At 34.2% G+C, this 17,235-nt stretch overlaps 1 protein-coding gene across 1 annotated transcript in view; it reads right to left on the reverse strand.

The window, feature by feature from the left end:
* Window positions 1-17,235, reverse strand: part of MCTP1 (multiple C2 domains, transmembrane 1) — a 956,699-nt gene that overhangs the window by 326,337 nt on the left and 613,127 nt on the right. The window contains exons 7-8 of the mRNA XM_006867878.1: window positions 8,576-8,635; window positions 2,556-2,633 (exon numbers count right to left, since the gene is read on the reverse strand). Of these exons, the coding sequence (XP_006867940.1) occupies window positions 2,556-2,633; window positions 8,576-8,635 (138 nt within the window). The remainder of the gene's footprint in view (window positions 1-2,555; window positions 2,634-8,575; window positions 8,636-17,235) is intronic.

Here is a 17,235-nt window from a genome sequence, read left to right on the forward strand (position 1 = left end):
CTCAGGACAGAGAGCCTGTGATAGGTTTAATGGCAATCATGATGTAAGTAAAAGGTTCAATTGTTATTGTTAGGTGCCATTGAGTCAGTTCTGATTCATAGAAAACCTTATGCACAGAAGAAGGAAACACTGCCAGGTCCTGGGCTAACCACACTGTGTCAATCCATCTCATTGGGGGTCTTCTTTTTATTGTTGACACTTCACTTTACCATGATGTCCTTTGAGAGACAAAATTTTGACAACCTTGCTTCTAAGGAGAATTCTGACTCCTTCCAATATAGATAAGTTTGTTCTGTTAACAGTCCATAATGCTTTTAATATTCTTCTCCAGCACCTTTACTCAAATGCATCAATTCTTCAACAGTCTTCCTTATTCGTTGTTCAACTTGCACATGCATGTGTGGCTATTATTGGCTTGGGTCAGGCACACCTTAGTCCACAAACTGACATCTTTGTTCTTGAACACTTTAAAGAGGTCTTGTGCAGCAGATTTTCCTAATGCAATATATGGTCTGATTTCTCTGAGTATTGTGGATTCAAACAAAATGAAGTTTTTGACAACTTCAATCTTTTCTCTATTTATCATGACGCTATTTTTGTTTTTTACATTAAAGATTTTTGTTTTTCTTTACATTAAGGTGTAACCCATATTGAAGGCTGTGGTCTAAGATCTTCACCAGTAAGTAGCAGTTAAGTATTTTAAGTCCTTTTCATTTTCAGCAAGCAAGGTTGTATCTTTTGCATATCACAGGTTGTTAACGAGTCTTCCTCCAATCCAGCTTCAGAGATTATTTGCTAAGCATACAGATTGACTAAGTGTGGTAAAATAATACAATCTAAGTGCACACCTTCTGAATTTTAAACCATTCAGTGTCCCCTTGTTCTGTATGAACAACTGTTTCTTGATCTATGTACAGGGTCCTCATGAGCACATTCAAGTGTTCTGGAATACTCATTCTCTGCAATAATGTCCATAGCTTGTTGTTATCTACACAGTTGAAAACCTTTGCATAGTCAATAAATCACAGGTAAACATCTTTCTGCTATTCTCTGCTTTCAGCCAAGATCCATGTGATGTCAGCAATTATATCTCTCGTTCTACATCCTCATATGAATCTGGCTTGAACCTCTGGCAATTCCCTGTCAATGTACTGTAGCAACCATTTAAAAATGATCTTTGTCAAATTTTACTTGCATGTGATATTAATGATACCGATATTTTCCGTATTCCATTTAGTCACCTCTCTTTGGAATGGGCAGAAATATGGATCTTTTCCCAATATATTGGCCAAATTTCTTGACATAGATGAATCAGTGCCTCCAGTGTTGCATCAGTTTGTTGAAAGATTTCAATCTGTAGTCCATCAATCCTGGAGCCCTATTCCTTGCCAGTGCCTTCAGTGCACCTTGAACTTCTTCCTTCAGTACTACTGGCTCTTGATCATACACTACCTTTTGAAATGGTTTAACATTGAAAAGGCTCAGTGGGTTGTTTAAATTTGAAATGGCATTCAAGTCTAGCTTCCTCATATAGCTAGTACATGAAACCACTTTCTAGCTTTTTAAAAATCATATGAGTTCATATATTTATTTATTTATACTCATAATATTTAAATGTGATGAGTAATATACCTAATGTCACTTTCTTAGAACAGAAGAAGTCATATACTGTACTTAGTTAAGTAATGCTATTGTTGCACACCATGGAATAGATTCTGACTTACAGTTACCCTATAAGACAGGGTAGAGCTGTCCCATAGGATTTTCGAGCAATTGCTGGATCTTTCCCTGTTCCCCCAATCAAAGCTTCTGTCAGGTTTGAACCACCAACCTTTCAGTTAGCAGTTGAACTCTTAAACAGTGTACCATCCGAGCTCCTTAGTCAAAGAATCAAACCCCAAAGAATATAGAATTATAGAACTCCACTGGAAGAGGGAAAGAATGAAAACAAAAGAAAAAAAATTGAAAGGAAAACAGACCCAGCTTTAAAGAAAAGAATAAGCCCAAAGAAGAACTCATCTTCAAACTTCAAACTTTAAGGCAGTAGTTCTCAAAGTTTAGTGGATCATTTAATGAAAGTACAGAAGTTGACCCTCCTGGATGTGATTCTGTTCTAAGGAGTAGAGCAGCTTCTGCATATTAAACACATATCCCATGTGATTCTTGTGCCCAGAAAAGTTTGAGATCCACTCTCTTAAAGAATATTCATCCTATTTCAGATTTAGTAAAGAATAACAAAGATAAGGTAAAAATATAAAATTCAAAGTCTGGGGGAATAAATCAATTAATATTTTTAGTAAAATGTTAGAACTGGTAATGATTGGATTTTTTTTTTAAAAAAGTTATTGTTAGATGCCATTGAGTATATAGGAGCACTATAGGAGAATATTAATTTCATTGGATCTTTCCTTGAAAGGGAATTCAAGATTTCAATTCATTTTCTCATGTATAAATAGGTTAGGATAGGAAATGGGTTTTCAGTACAATTAAGTCAGCCCTCAGAGTTTACAGCTCATGCAAGCTCAGAAAGAAACAAACTGAATGGTTGAACTTACTTGTGCATTTTGACAATAAGGACTCTGAAGCTCTGCTCTGCAGAAGCCCAGGACAGGAAAAGCAGGCCTGCCGCACGTCTGGATGGAAATGAAGGATCACAGCTGTACCGGAAAGCTTTTTACTACTATCAATCCCTCATTTAAATCAGTGTTAGAATTATTCTTTAAATTACTTGTTTTGGGGAAAAAAATGTATCTGCTTCACAAGTCACTTTCAGAAAATGTCTTGTAGTACAATGAAGATAAATGCAATGCACCATATAGCTGCCAGCTACTACGTTTAGTAATCTAATGCTGCAGTGTTCAAAAAACTAAAACCCAGAGGTTATAAGGTGATGGATACTGTGTAAGTGGTTTTGGGATTTTGTTATTAGAAACATAGCAAGAGAAATCATGAGAAGAATTGTTTCCCTAAGTCTACTGCTTCAAAATTCACTGGAGACTGTTTCTAATATAAAAAATATGAGAAGATCCAGAAGAATAAAGGTCACACAGACAGGCAATAACAATGACCATGCTAACCTTACATCCCATATGTAAATCTTTTGAAATCATTAAATAGTCATCTCTATAGACACAGATAAATAGTCCCACACATAACATTTCCCTTTGTTGCCTCTGCGAACAAGAAAGCAACCTAAAGGACCTATGACTTGTAAGGCCTAAAGCAGGAAAAGATGGGTTTAGAAAGATATAGGTAAGTGAGAAGTACTACAGGGCAATTGTCATGGTGGAGCTGAAAGTTTGTAATAGGAGACTTCAAGAGCAGATAATGTTTTTGAATAGTATTATGATGAGATGAGAACTTTCAGTACTATTAACAGCAAGGAAGAATAAATTAGTCCAGTCTGAAAGACAGGATTAATCACACAGAAAAACACGCACACATTTATTGTGTCCTGGAATTTTCATGCATGCATTTTTCATGCCAAGTATCTCATTTGTAAGGTAAGGAAACTAAGGCCCAAAGAGAATAATTCTCTATTCAAAGCCAAATGACTAGAGGTTTGCAAGGCTAAAATCAAAATATGGCATGGCTGATATGACTTTCCCACTATATCTAATTATCTAATCCATGATTAATCCACCATAGCACATCTTTTGCATAGGGCCTAAGAATTTCATGGTATGGGGGGAAAAACACTTAATTGGTCAAGGATTTGTGAAATGTTTTTCCTTTTCCTTAGATGAAATATATCCTTGGGTACAGACTGTTAAGAAAGTGAACCAAAGACTTTAAAGTAAAAGGTAAGTAGTAATAACTGCATTCCATAATAAATTATATTCTAGTATTTATTGTGGAATTGGAGAAAATGACAGAATATGGCATGTACATTGAGAACATTTCTATATTTCAGTTCTACCTAATACAGCTTATTTATTACATTCCTTGTAAAACTGGATCACTGTCTCCTATTATTCTAGATAGATCCTGATTTTAAAACACAAAAAAATTAAAAAAAAAAAAAAATCTACTTAGGCTTAACACAGAGTCAAGGCCCACTCAGCCATGCCAATTGTCTTCAGGGTAGGTACAAATAATCCTTGGTTTTTGTTACCCTCAATTTTATTACCTGTGTGCACGCTAATCCTCCCAAATGAGACCTAGACACTGTGAAACTGAAGTGAAAGACATTGCTGTGTGTTTACAATAAGCCATGTGTGGAGTCAGCCCTTTCCTCTATTTTCAGCACAGGGTGCGTGCGCCTTTATTTAATCAAATGATCCAAGAGACACTACAAAGAAGAGATAATGACAGCCTAGAAGGCCTGTTTTGTGCTGCAAAGCCTGGAGCGTAGAGCAATTATGAGCTCAATCCTAGGCATAGTCAGGCTCTATCTTTTCCTTTTCCTACTGAGTTTATTCCAGTGAATTGCACAGGATGATGAAGTCCAACAAGTAGATTTGTTCTGTAGTCCATCCATCCTCTCAAAGCAGGATTGCCTTCACAGACAACCCTCCCAGTGCTTTGTCCAGCCTAGTTTGAAGTGTCTCATCTAATAATAAAGATTCGATCCCTTTTTTCTTAGAAGATGATTCACTGGCACTATAATCCTTACAGTAATTCCCTTGATTTTTATCCTTCAACTTCCTTTCTTATTTCGATTGCTTCTTGATGCAATATATGGTGCCAGGAAGGTATTTATGCTTACTTAAAGATTTTTGAACTCTCCAATCTTAACTACAACCAACAATCCTTAAGTCACGGTTTTAGCTCAAAATATGAGGATAAGTCAAAAAGCAATGCTACAAAACCATAGAAACCTTTATCCAACAAAAATATAAAAACGTGAAGCTAGTATTGCTTGACATGTCCTCCATCTATATTTATACACTTCTGAAGGTGGTGTTTCCATCTTTTAAACTCTTCACCAATGAATTATATGCTCTTCAATTTACACTATTCCAAAAAGGCATTTTGGGCACCCTGGAGGGACTCAAATCATAATCCTTTTCAATGTTCCCAGAGTTTGGGAATCAAGAAGTCTGAAGGTGAAAGAACAATGCTATAGACTGGATAAGGTATGTTTTCTCAATGAAATTCTCATAGGACATCCCTTGATACCCTCAAAGAATGAACAGGTGCTTTGTTGTGATGGAAAAAAAAAATCCCTTGGCGCAACTTTCCTGGCCTTTTTCTCATCAATGCAATTTTTCATTTTCTCAAACTGTATTTCTACAAATCATCTGTAATTTTCCTGTCCTGAAAGAAAATCTATCAAGATTACCCCTTTGGAATCTCAAAACATAGTCACCTTCTAAGCTGACTGCTCTGCTTTGAATTTGATTGGAACAGTAGATCACCTTTTTTTGAGGGCACCCTAATAAGATGAAGACCATTGTAGTACTGAGAGAACGTCTCTTCAGCTGTCTGCTGATCATGAGGACATGATTAAATAAGTTTTCTCTGGAATAAGTCTGTGCATGTGTGAACTGAAGATATATGAGTTATTCAGCATGTGGCTTCGGCATAGATCAAGTACATTTTACAAAGCTAATAACTCTTTTTCACTGTCAGGAGATGCTCTGACATCACTTTTGAGTTCTCCTGTATTCTTCTCTGCCATTCATATTATGATCCCTTTTCCCCTTTTTATATGAGTCATTTTGGCATAGCTCAGTATCCTCCACTTTAAAAATATTAAAATTCCTCTTTAGCACATTACGACGTTCTCATAAAATGGTTTATTCCATTAACTCCTAGTCATCAGAATCTGGAAGTCCATTCAAAAGACATAAGTGGGAAGAAACCTAAAGAGGTTAAATATGTGAACAAATTGCATAAAGTTATCACCTTTCAATTGGAAGTTACATTATTTAATGAAATATTGATTCAATTAGAGTAGTTTAATTTATATCACATAATGGCTTTTATGATAAACATTGTAATTTCTATATGCATGACTTCAGGCTTTGTATCCTAAATATATGGTGTTCTGATGTATTATAGATGTTACGCTTTTGCAACACTAGAATATTCCTGTGTCACTTTATTCTTTTCTTTTAATTTTGATGTGTTGTAGGTGTTATGCTTTTTGTAACACTAGAATATTCCTGTGGCACTTTATTCTTTTCTGTTTAAATCTCAAAGCATTAGATTCTCTCTGAATCACTTGGGTTTTCTATATATGTCTGAAATTTTAATATGCATCTTCGATGAAAGTTTGTCAAATACCAGAATTGCTTGGTTAAGAATAATGGCATCAGTTATCAGAGTGTTCTTTGAATGTAAATATGAAAGGTCATACTCTCTAAATAAAGTAGCTTTGGTGACTGACTTTCTGATTTTGTAAATGGGATACCAAGCACAGCAACCTCATGACCCTCAAACACATCCATTCATAAGGAGTTGCTAAGGGAAAGGCCATAATGAAAGAGATACTTAAAAGTGTGCCAATCATAATAAACTATGGGTACAGTTCTATGTACAAACAGTGTCACTATTCATCATCAACCCAGAGAAACTCAACTGTTTTCAGTCTTTACTAAAACATTTGTTTCTATAACAGAGAAAATATATTGTTTCTGATTATACCACCTGGGCAATGATATAATTTCTCTAGGCCTTAGTTTCCTCATTGGTAAAATAAATGACTCCTAAAAGTTCTACCTTTGTGATTCAATTAGTTTGTCACTTACCACATACCCAGAAAAAGACATTAGTACCTTGGATAATAAAAAGTTATATCTATAAATTGAGTATTTGTTATTAAAAAATCAATCAGGTCAAGAGTTTGAGAAAAGTTAATAAAGAATACTTAAGGATGAATACAGTCTCATGGACAATACTAAGTGGAAGACACGTTTAGTAGCAGCAAAGTAGAAAGAACATTGAAACATAAGTCATTTGAAAGAGAAATCTTTAAAAAAAAAAATTCACGATGGAGTTGGTCTTATTGGTAAATCTTCCTTCACAATAAAATCTACACATTCACAGCACACTGAACAAACTCAAACTCGAGTGGAAAACAGAACACCCCTGGTTTCCACACTCTTGGAAAATGAGTGAACAATATAAATTTACTGTATTAGTAAGTCAGAAAAAAACCTGAGAAATGGTTTTTGCAAAAAGCTATTTTCAATTTAAGGTCATGGAACAATTCAAAAGTAGTCAGTCATCCTATGTGTTCTTGGACTGAGCATAAACATATAGGAAGAAACATTATTATTATTTCAGCAAATATACAGAAGAACTTCAGTGAAGGCAGCAAAATAACAGACATAAAGGAATGAACATGCTATGTTGTTGTTGCTGGATGCTGTTTTTGACTTAGAGAGATACCATGTGACTGAGTAGAACTGCACATAATTTTATGTAAGAAGATTGCCACCTCTTTCTCCTGAGGAGCCTGGAGCAGCCTGGGTAGGTTTGAACAGCCAATCTTTTAGTTAATAGGCAAGTGCTAAACCATTTGCACAAATAGGAATCCTATAAAATAAGTTTACAACAAGAAAAGGCTGACTCCTTTCTTTGCAAAATGGCAGAGGGAGGTAACGAATCGATTTGGTGTAATCTGGTACCTACCAGTCTGGTTAAGAGACATTGTAACAAATCTTAAAATTCTTAAATGCAAGGATAGTTTTCAGTCATGAGCAGTTTAAGAGGCAAAAAAAGAAAATGACAAAGTCATAAGAATAGAGAATTTTTACTGCAATGTCTACAGCTAGACAATTGCATACCACATGTTAGTTTTCAAGGAAAGAAGGAAAGTCTGAAAGACAAAGTTGTGAGTGCATTAGTAACAGAGCTGCACATAATGCAAAATTGTAGCAGAGAAAAACGGTTGGCAGAAGTCACTACGTATAAGCCTTGAAAGGGTAAATACATGGCAATGACATTTAAGCAAATTTTGTATGGGCTGTTCCTATTCATGAATACATTAAATCAAAAGTGGAAAAGTTGTTTTCTAATTCACAATTTTTTCATTTCATAGAAAGAATATCGATTATATAATATATGTATACTCTAAAATCATTATGTCATTTTTTGCTGCTATGTACTGTTGAGTCAATTCCAACTCATAGTGACCTTATATAAGGTTTTCCGGTGTATTTGAAAAGCCAACCTTGCAATTAACAATCTAGTGCTTATCCTACAGTGTGACACCAGGACTCCAAAATTACTATAGGAAAAAAATAAATTTTTCTCAAACAGAAAGAACAAGGAAAAAGATGAAAAACAACAACAAACATCTTACAAGAGTGGATGAAAAAGAACCGTCAGAAAGGCCCTGAATGTATATTATATAGCTTATTTATCTCAGAATTCGGGATAAACATGGTTCCACAAAGAACACATATTAGAGTAATGTATTAACTATGTGAAGTTCTTAATTTTTACAGATGGATAAATAAGTCAATCACCCAGGTGATTTAGAATGAAAAGTTAATAAAGAAGGTGCATGATTATAACTGAGAACCTATTTTTAAACGTGAATTTCTTAATTCACATTTAACTTTCAAAATTGTCATGTAGAAGCAAAAATTAAGAATACCAATATAAAGGATTTAAACTTTACCCTCCAAAAGAAAGACTTCACAGAGAAATAAGATCCAACCACTTCATTTTCTGAGAATTCCTAAAAACAAACAAATAAGTAGCTAAAATTTTTGATGCTTTTGAAAATACTGAATTAACCAAACAAAATAAAAAAAAAATTCAAAATTTCAAAAGTCATATATCCTAAAGATTCTTTGACGATTTATATACGATACACTTTCTTCCCTTGAATAGATTAAAGTTTTTGTGTTATTCTTTATATCAATGTTATTAAAGTTTAGAGAAAATTACTCTGTAAATTTAAAAACAGGTTTAACTTACCTTGATATTTTTAATTGTTCATTACAATATCTGAAGTTTAATATTCTATTTATAATGTAGAACTGTTTAAACATATCTTAAAATTTTGAAATAAAATGGATAGTATCTTCTCCTTTTAATAAAACAATTTGAAACCATAGAACTTCAAAGCATTTTTAAGGCATGAGCAGAAAGTTCAGTTATAAATATGCACCTAGTTAAATTTGGTTTAATTCTTATAAAATTTTTATCATTTTATGATAATATAATGTTATATATGTGATATAATATAGTACAATATGAAATAACCTTATATAATATTCTTTAATATTTCAGCTCCTTTCGCCCAAATAATTTTTACAAGCAACAAATACTGAGAAACATGGCTATTGGACTGAAACACAGCAACAGATTCAGGTTGCCTATTTTATCGCTTAATTCTCAGCCCTTCATAAAGTGAAACAAATTCAAATTTGGGAAATAAAAAATATGGTTACCCATCTAAAAAATAATATTTAAATTAAACAATTCTTTTAATGTTTTGTATTCTGTCTACAGGTATCAGTTATAGGACACTGATGACATTTATAGAAAAGTATCAATCTTTTACATTGTAATAAAAAAAAGTAGTTTTGTAGCTTAATTTGATTATTCCATAATTCTGTATTAGCAACTAAGATTGTAGTGAATCAACACCTCAGATTATGCCTAATGCAGAGTAGGTGATTAATAAATATTTACTGATTGGCTATTAGTTACTCAGAGTGGCATATGGTTAGGGACACATATTCCTTCCAAACCTGATTATCACAGAACATATAAAAATTGTTAAAAACATTAAAAATTTATAATGAGCACCCTAATTTAGGGTGTTCTGCAATGATAACAAGAAGCTCTGGTAGCATAGTGGTTAAGAATTGGGCTGCTAACCTCAGGGTCAGCAGTTCGAAACTACCAGCTGTTCCGTGGGAGAAAGATGAGGCTTTCTGCTCTTGTACAGACTGACAGCCTCGGAAACCCTGTACGGGGTCGCTATGAGTCGGAACCAACTCCAAGGCACATAACCAACTCCAAGGCACATAACCAACTCCAAGGCACATAACCAACTCCAAGGCACATAACCACCACCGCAACAATGAGAATTTAAGTTTAGAACCAGTATTATACTAGAGACCATCATTGGGCCTTTTATATGAAAATATAGAGCCATTTGAATTTTTTTTTTTTTTGGTAAGTTACTCATATTAGGTTCTAACTAATGTTAGAAGTGGTCAGAAGAGTCTTCAATTTGACCATCATTATAAATTATAATCCATTCACATTTATACCAATGGTTTTGAGCTGCCACAAATTAAATTTTGTCATGTCAATTCTAAAAAAAATTTTTAAAAGTACATTTACATTTGAACACTGAGGCACAAAACTTAGATGGGATGACTGAAGCTTTTTTTTTTTTTTAATGCTAAATTAACTTCTAATTCAAAGAATCTCTTTTTATCATTTAGAAAAGATGCGATGCATGTTATCTTTTTGTTATTAATTTTCCTTTATTTTATTTTGACCTTTTTCTAATTAAGATGTGGAACTTAAAAATTATTATAATTTAAAAGTAATTACTTAAAATTTCCTTACACAAATGATTGCTGAGAGTCAATAATAAATGTTATATACCAAACAGGGAATTTTATCTTAATGTAAAATGTGTTAAGGCAATTCTAATGGATATGAAAATCTTAGTTTTAGATCCTGGAAAAGTCATATCTTAAATCATAATTGTAACTATTTAGTTACACTTTAACATCAATCAAATAAGAGGAAAGAGCCCATTTGAAATGTTAAAATTATAAAGTAACAGCAAAAACAAACAGAATTAAAAAGGCATCAAATAGATAAAGGAAAATTATCACAATTATTCTGAATAATTATTTTTTCAACTCTTTCTACTGAGATTTGTAATTTATTAAAGTAGCAAGAGTTATTGGTAATATCTTGATTTCTCTTTTTGCCTTCAAAAAACAACACACATTTATAAAATGTCTTCTCAATTATAAAATAATCTGACAACCAGATTTTAGATTAAAAAAAATTTAGAATATATACAATCTACCTCAGAGAAATAAAACTAAAGTACAGCTCATTGTCTAACAAATTACTATAATGCTGTTATTTCAGCTTCCAGGTGTGGTGCTGTAGGATCAGCCCCAGAATGGAACAAGGTTAGCAGTTCAAACCCACCAGCTATTCCTCGGAAACCCATACCAGGTCACTAGGAGACAGAACTAACTCGATGGATTTAACAACAACATTATAAAATTTAAAAAATTCCTGGCTTTGTGCTATAAGATAAGCACTGGACTTCAAGCCACAAGGTCAGAAGTTCAAACCTACCAGCTGCTCCTCAAAAACCCTGTACAGGGTCACTGAGTCAGAATTAACTCAATGGCACTTAACAGCAAGAATAATATATGAAATAAATCATAGAAATCATCAAGGCCTTGGTGATCAGATAAAGCAGGATTAATCACTAAACATTTACTGAAAGGGGTATTTTCTTACTGGCTTTAAAAATAATGTACCTTATAATTCAGTAGTTCTTCCACATTCAAGCTATTCATAATAGATTTGTAATCATGAAACCTACATTCAGCTAGTTTTCCTGATTACACAAGCTTGCTTTCATAGGTGTGCAATTTCCTTTTATCAAATACCTTTTTGACATTTAGAAAGTTAACAAAACCCAAATACTTAAGTAAAAAAATGTACATAGATTCTCTTGGTCATACTTCAAGGACTGCAATCATAAAACAGTCTCATTTCCCAGAGGACCTGTCCAGTTACAGAAGCTTGATTTGTCTTTTATTTTTTAGTTACTTCACCCCTTAAATCTTGTGTGAGTATACACGTGTATGTGTACTCATTGTGTGTACTTAGGGTGCTTTAAAACCAATAAGTAATTGTTCTTCCAGCTGAATTAAAATTGACTACAAAAATACTAATTTTGTAAAAAATTAAGAGTCCATATAATCTGCCAACCAGCAGTGTCTCCATTATTCTGGTACCAATTGACATGAGTTCGCTTTCTTTGATTGGTTCAGTTGGTGCACAAGATAACACACACTAACAGTGTGACGGCCAATCAGTGACTACAAATTTAAATATTTTAGACCTAGCTGACAGGTGTCATGGAAACCATCCTCTGTGTGAGATTACATTTTTGTTCTTTCACTTTGTACTAACTCATCCAGATTTGCTCTCAGAAGGTCCTACAACTCTTAAACATTTCAACAAGAGCAGTCAAACAAATGCAATGTCATTTGTTACAGCAAGTCCCTGCAATGATGAATCAGAATGCATAAAAATGAATGATATTTTATATGTGTGGGGAAATATTGTCAAAACAGCCAGAAAAAAAATCACCTCAATATAAAATTTAATTACTACTCCATGTATCATGTGGAGGTAATCAAATATTTATTGGCATTATGATACTATCTCTGATTCACATAAACTTTCTACAGATTTCAGTAGTTTGCTTAACCAGGGTCAAAATATACTTCTTTATAGGAACAATTCTCAAGCCCTGGTGGAAATGAAGCCTTAGTCGTGTAGTGGGTTAAGCATTGGGCTACTAAACTCAAGGTAGGTTCAAATTCATCAACTGCTCTACTCCCATAAAGATTTACAATCTCAGAAACACTAAGAAGCGGTTCTACTCTGTCCTGTAGGATCACTGTGAGTGTCTAAAACTAGAACAATAAGAATCTCCCTGGAATTCACTCAGTGGCAGTGAGCTTGTTGTTTTTTGTTTTATTCGCTTCCTATTCATTGCTGCAATCTGAAATCCCAGAAATCTGTTAGGAGGTTGAATTAATAGCATTTCTAAGTAACACAATACATAGAAATGGCAGTAAGGAATTTAAAAAACTCATACTTTCATGCTTCCTTCAAATACGTGTCTCTTTTTTGTCAAAGACATATGCATAACAATTCTACATGAGACACCGAAAACAAAGCAAAATAAAACACATTTGCTACTCATGGTTGAGAGAGTCTGTGGACAATGTTTTCATTTGGCAGTTTGTAGAAAGCATTTATTAATTATCAGGATATAAGGTCTTAGTAAAAAAGGTCTGATAATTGTGAAATAATGACTTTTTAAATGATGTCTGACTGACTTATGAGATAGTTAAAAATGTGTTAATCTGTTTCTCAACTGTTACTCAAATTAAAGCACTTAGTGGGTTCCACTGATGCACTTTGTGTCATCCGAGGTGTCAGGTTGAACCGTGCCCTGCAGACTTACAGAGTTGAAAGTGTTCTTCAGTTTAAATTAACAATATCCTTGCCAAAAGCCTTATTAAAAATTGCTCCACTCAACCAATGAATAAAATGTTTCAGGGTTCATTAAAATTAGGCTAAGTGATTATAATAAAATCTTTACTAAAAAGATGTACTACTGAAAAAAAAAAAAGAAGACATCAAGTAACAGAAGATATGTTAATGAGACATTATCATGGCAATCTATATTGTATTATTCAAAGAATGAATTTTCTTTAAAAAAAAGCTACACTGTTATTGTTGAGGATATGAATTATAACTTGTATATTTTTAAATTATCATAGTACTTATTTCTCATATGGTTGAAACAGTTTATTGAAAGCACATAAGATTGTTATTATCTTACCCACTGATAATCTCATTCTTCCAGGTTAAATGTACAGGTATATTATGTAATATAAAACCATTACTGCTTACCTCCTCTTAGACTCAATTATTTGATCATTTTTTCCAGTTTTGGTTTGACACTACAAAATTTATTCACAAAATGCATATACATCTTCTCTTTTGAGCTCATGAGATTTTCTTGATGAATAATTTAACCTTAGAATAAATTATCAATGATAAGCTTCTTCTAAGGAATAAGATATTATAATCACTCAAAGCATTATCACATTTTTGCCATACAGAGTTTTGTCACATAAGTGTAACTCTTTGACTGTGATAATTATCTAGTTGCTCAAGTTTAGGGGAGACATTGGTCCCTTTTTTCTTGAAATACCATTCTTCTTTAACACCTGTGTGTGGGTCAAAATTTAAAATGTACACAATAGAACGTCTGATTGTGCAAGAGCAGAATCAGTGCTTTAAAGGTTGTTTCCACTCGCAGAAGAGAAAATACCTTGGAATTCCGTTTTATTTACTGGTTTACACACCCTTCAAATATAGTACAAATATATGTTTTACACATTCTTGCTTTTCAGTGCTAAGTTTAAGTGTACCATTTTCCTACTTGCTATTATGTAGATAACATATGTACTTCAAATAATATATAAATCAACCCTGGACAGCAATTATGATACCTGGTCAGCAAGCTGGCTATTTGTCTTTTGACTTCAACAGTAAAAACAACCCCATATTATGTGAGTGCCCCAAATAATCAGATTTCACTAGAAAGAACCTATTATAGGCAAAAAGTGGTACTGAAAATAAGAACTCTTATCACAGAAAGTCAAGGTGACGAAAATGATGGTCAGGTATTTAAGTACATGTCATGAGCTAATCTCCTTTGTATAGAAAGGAGCTCTGGTAGCGTAGTGGTTACGAATCGGGCTATGAACCGCAAGGTCAACAGTTCGAAACTACCAGCTGCTCCGCGGGAGAAAGATGAGGCTTTCTGCTCCCGTAAAGATTTACAGCCTCGGAAACCCTGTATACGGTCGCTATGGGTCGGAACCGACTCGACGGCACTTAACAACAACAACAGAGAGGAGATGGTACACCCATCTCCAAAATAACAATGTAAATTTTGTTTTCTTGACTCTGTGAATATATCGGATCTAAAAGAAGTCAATCAAAGGAAGAAAAACTGCATACTGTAGAGAAACACTTAACAACAGTATCTGGAAACATTAAATCTTTGCTTCAAAGCTTGTTATTTGTTGCCTTCAGCCTGGCCCTTTGACTCATGGTGAATCCATGCATAGCATATCAAAATGCTGCCTGTCCCGAGCCATAACTGTGATAGATAAGACTGTTGGGATCCACAGGGTTTTCATTGGCTGATTTTAGGGAGTAGCCTAGCAGCCAGGCTTTTCTTCCTAGGAAGTCTTAGTTTAGAAGCTCTGACCAACATCTGTTTAGCATCGTACCAACACACAAACCCCCAGTGACAAATGCATGGTGATTTGACAATAAAATAGATTAACTGGGAATCAAACCTGAGTGTCTTACATAAAGAGCAAACATTCTTCCAGTGAACCACCACTGTCCCACTACAAAGTTGAAGGCTCCCAAATCAGATGTATTTATCAATGGTGTTCAAAGATAGGCTGCATGACAAATCCCTGGTAAGAAATCTTGAATAGCACAAGTGGAATGTGGGACCTTATCCAGAGAAGTTGCTGGAGAAGGATGTCATGCTGGGTAAGGTGGAGGGTCAGAGAAAAAGAGGAAGACCCCTAACGAGATGGATTGGCCAGGTGGCATCATTGATGGACTCAAGTGTGGCAGCGGTAGTGAGGTTGGCCCAGGATCGGACATTGTTTCGTTCTGCTGTGCATGGGGTTGCTATCAGTCGGTTCCGATTCGATGGCACCTGACAATAACAACAACATGGAGAAGGGGAGCAGCTGAGGACTCTAGGTTCATGGAAAGAGAGGGACTGAGAGCTGGTGGTCAGGAGGCAGACTTGTAGAATGTGCCCTTTGGTGGTGCAAATTATTATATATGCCTGAGTGTCTTTTTTTTTTTTTAAGCGCTAAAATGAATAGAGAGAAATATTGCTAACTGATGGTACGTGGAGGGGATTATAATCATTGTAATGAAACAAAATATATTATTTCTTGAATGTAAAACTGATGATCTGCCCTGTAAACTTCCACTCAATTCACAATAAAAAACTTTAAAAAAAAAAGAAATCTCTTGCCCACAAGTTGATTCCAAAGTAGAAAATAATCTGTGTTTATTTGGAAAAACTTGACTTGAGCATAGCTAAAAATCAAATATGGAATACAGTTGTTTCAAACATAATGCAAATAAATTACACTACCTTTCCACAAATAAAAAAGCCTTCCTAACTCAGGAATTTTTAAGAGGAAGACTGAAATAATTAGAAAAAAGGTGGATTGGACAAAACAGTAACATAGTAAAACTTATAAAATTTATATTCACTTATCTTCCTTAGTTTCCCAGGAAACCTGATTTCCTAAATGATCAGCCTTTTCCTTTCTGTCCCTTCAGAACAAAAACACCAGGTTCATCTGGTGGTCTTGTCAAATGGATGGTGGAATAGGTAGTGATTGAAATCGCAAACTTTTGCTGGGTTTGAATTTAACATTCATAATCCTCAGTGAATTCTAACCTTTCAAAACCTATTTTTAAGTTAATGTTATGGCATAATCTATACAGTATTTGTTATATGGTAAATGGAATTATGTTACTTTTCAGCATTTAGCATAAATATTTAATAATATTTTCTAAAGGTAAGTTTTAAAACAGTGATTGACATGTAGATTTATTCATTTTGGATGGATGTTAACACAATATAATGTTACTTTAACTTGTCACTTCTAAAAGACACCAACTAAATGAAGAAAAACTCCATGGTGGAGAGAAAATTTAACATGATCTGATGATGCTTAAGTGTTTGCTACAAAGTTTGTTGTTGTTATGTGCCATGGAGTCAGTTCCGACTCATAGAGACCCTGTACAGGGTTTCCGAGGCTGCAAATCTGTACGGGAGCAGAAAGCCTCATCTTGCTCCAGCAGAACAGCTGGTAATTTAGAACTGCTGACCTTGTGGTTCGCAGCCCAATTCATAACCGCTACGCTACCAGAGTTCCTTTTATTACAAAGTTTAAGCCTCTTGAAATCTTGAAAAGACTCTTAGCTCCCCTGACTAGGGTTTCCGAGGAGCAGCTGGTGGGTTTGAACTGCCGACTTTGTGGTTAGCAGTCCAGTGCTTATCCTACAGCACCACACCAGTAGTCCTACAATGAAGATATATTTTTACATTAAAACTTTCAAACACAGAACTCTGAGTAAAGAAAGATCTAGTTGGCTAATAGCAACAATCTTCTTCCCCTTTCTTGAGAATAAATTTTAAGCCATATCTACTCCAAAAAACTTCCAACCTGTAAAAGCTACCTTTTGCATTTTAATCATGTGTTAACTTTAAAGAATATATTTATCAGAAAGATAACTTCCATGTCCATTTGCTAGGATAATAAAATAAACTAACTTTCTTCATGTAACTGTACTTTACTTATATATTCATAGTTTCCAAGAATCTCTTCCTTACATTAGCAGAGAGATATAATTCTCTTGAAAGATGAGGCATTCTGCTCCCGTAAAGATTTACAGCCTCGGAAACCCTGTGCA

This window comes from Chrysochloris asiatica, unplaced genomic scaffold (assembly GCF_000296735.1).
Source record: "Chrysochloris asiatica unplaced genomic scaffold, ChrAsi1.0 scaffold00111, whole genome shotgun sequence".
Classification (NCBI taxonomy): Eukaryota; Metazoa; Chordata; class Mammalia; order Afrosoricida; family Chrysochloridae; genus Chrysochloris; species Chrysochloris asiatica.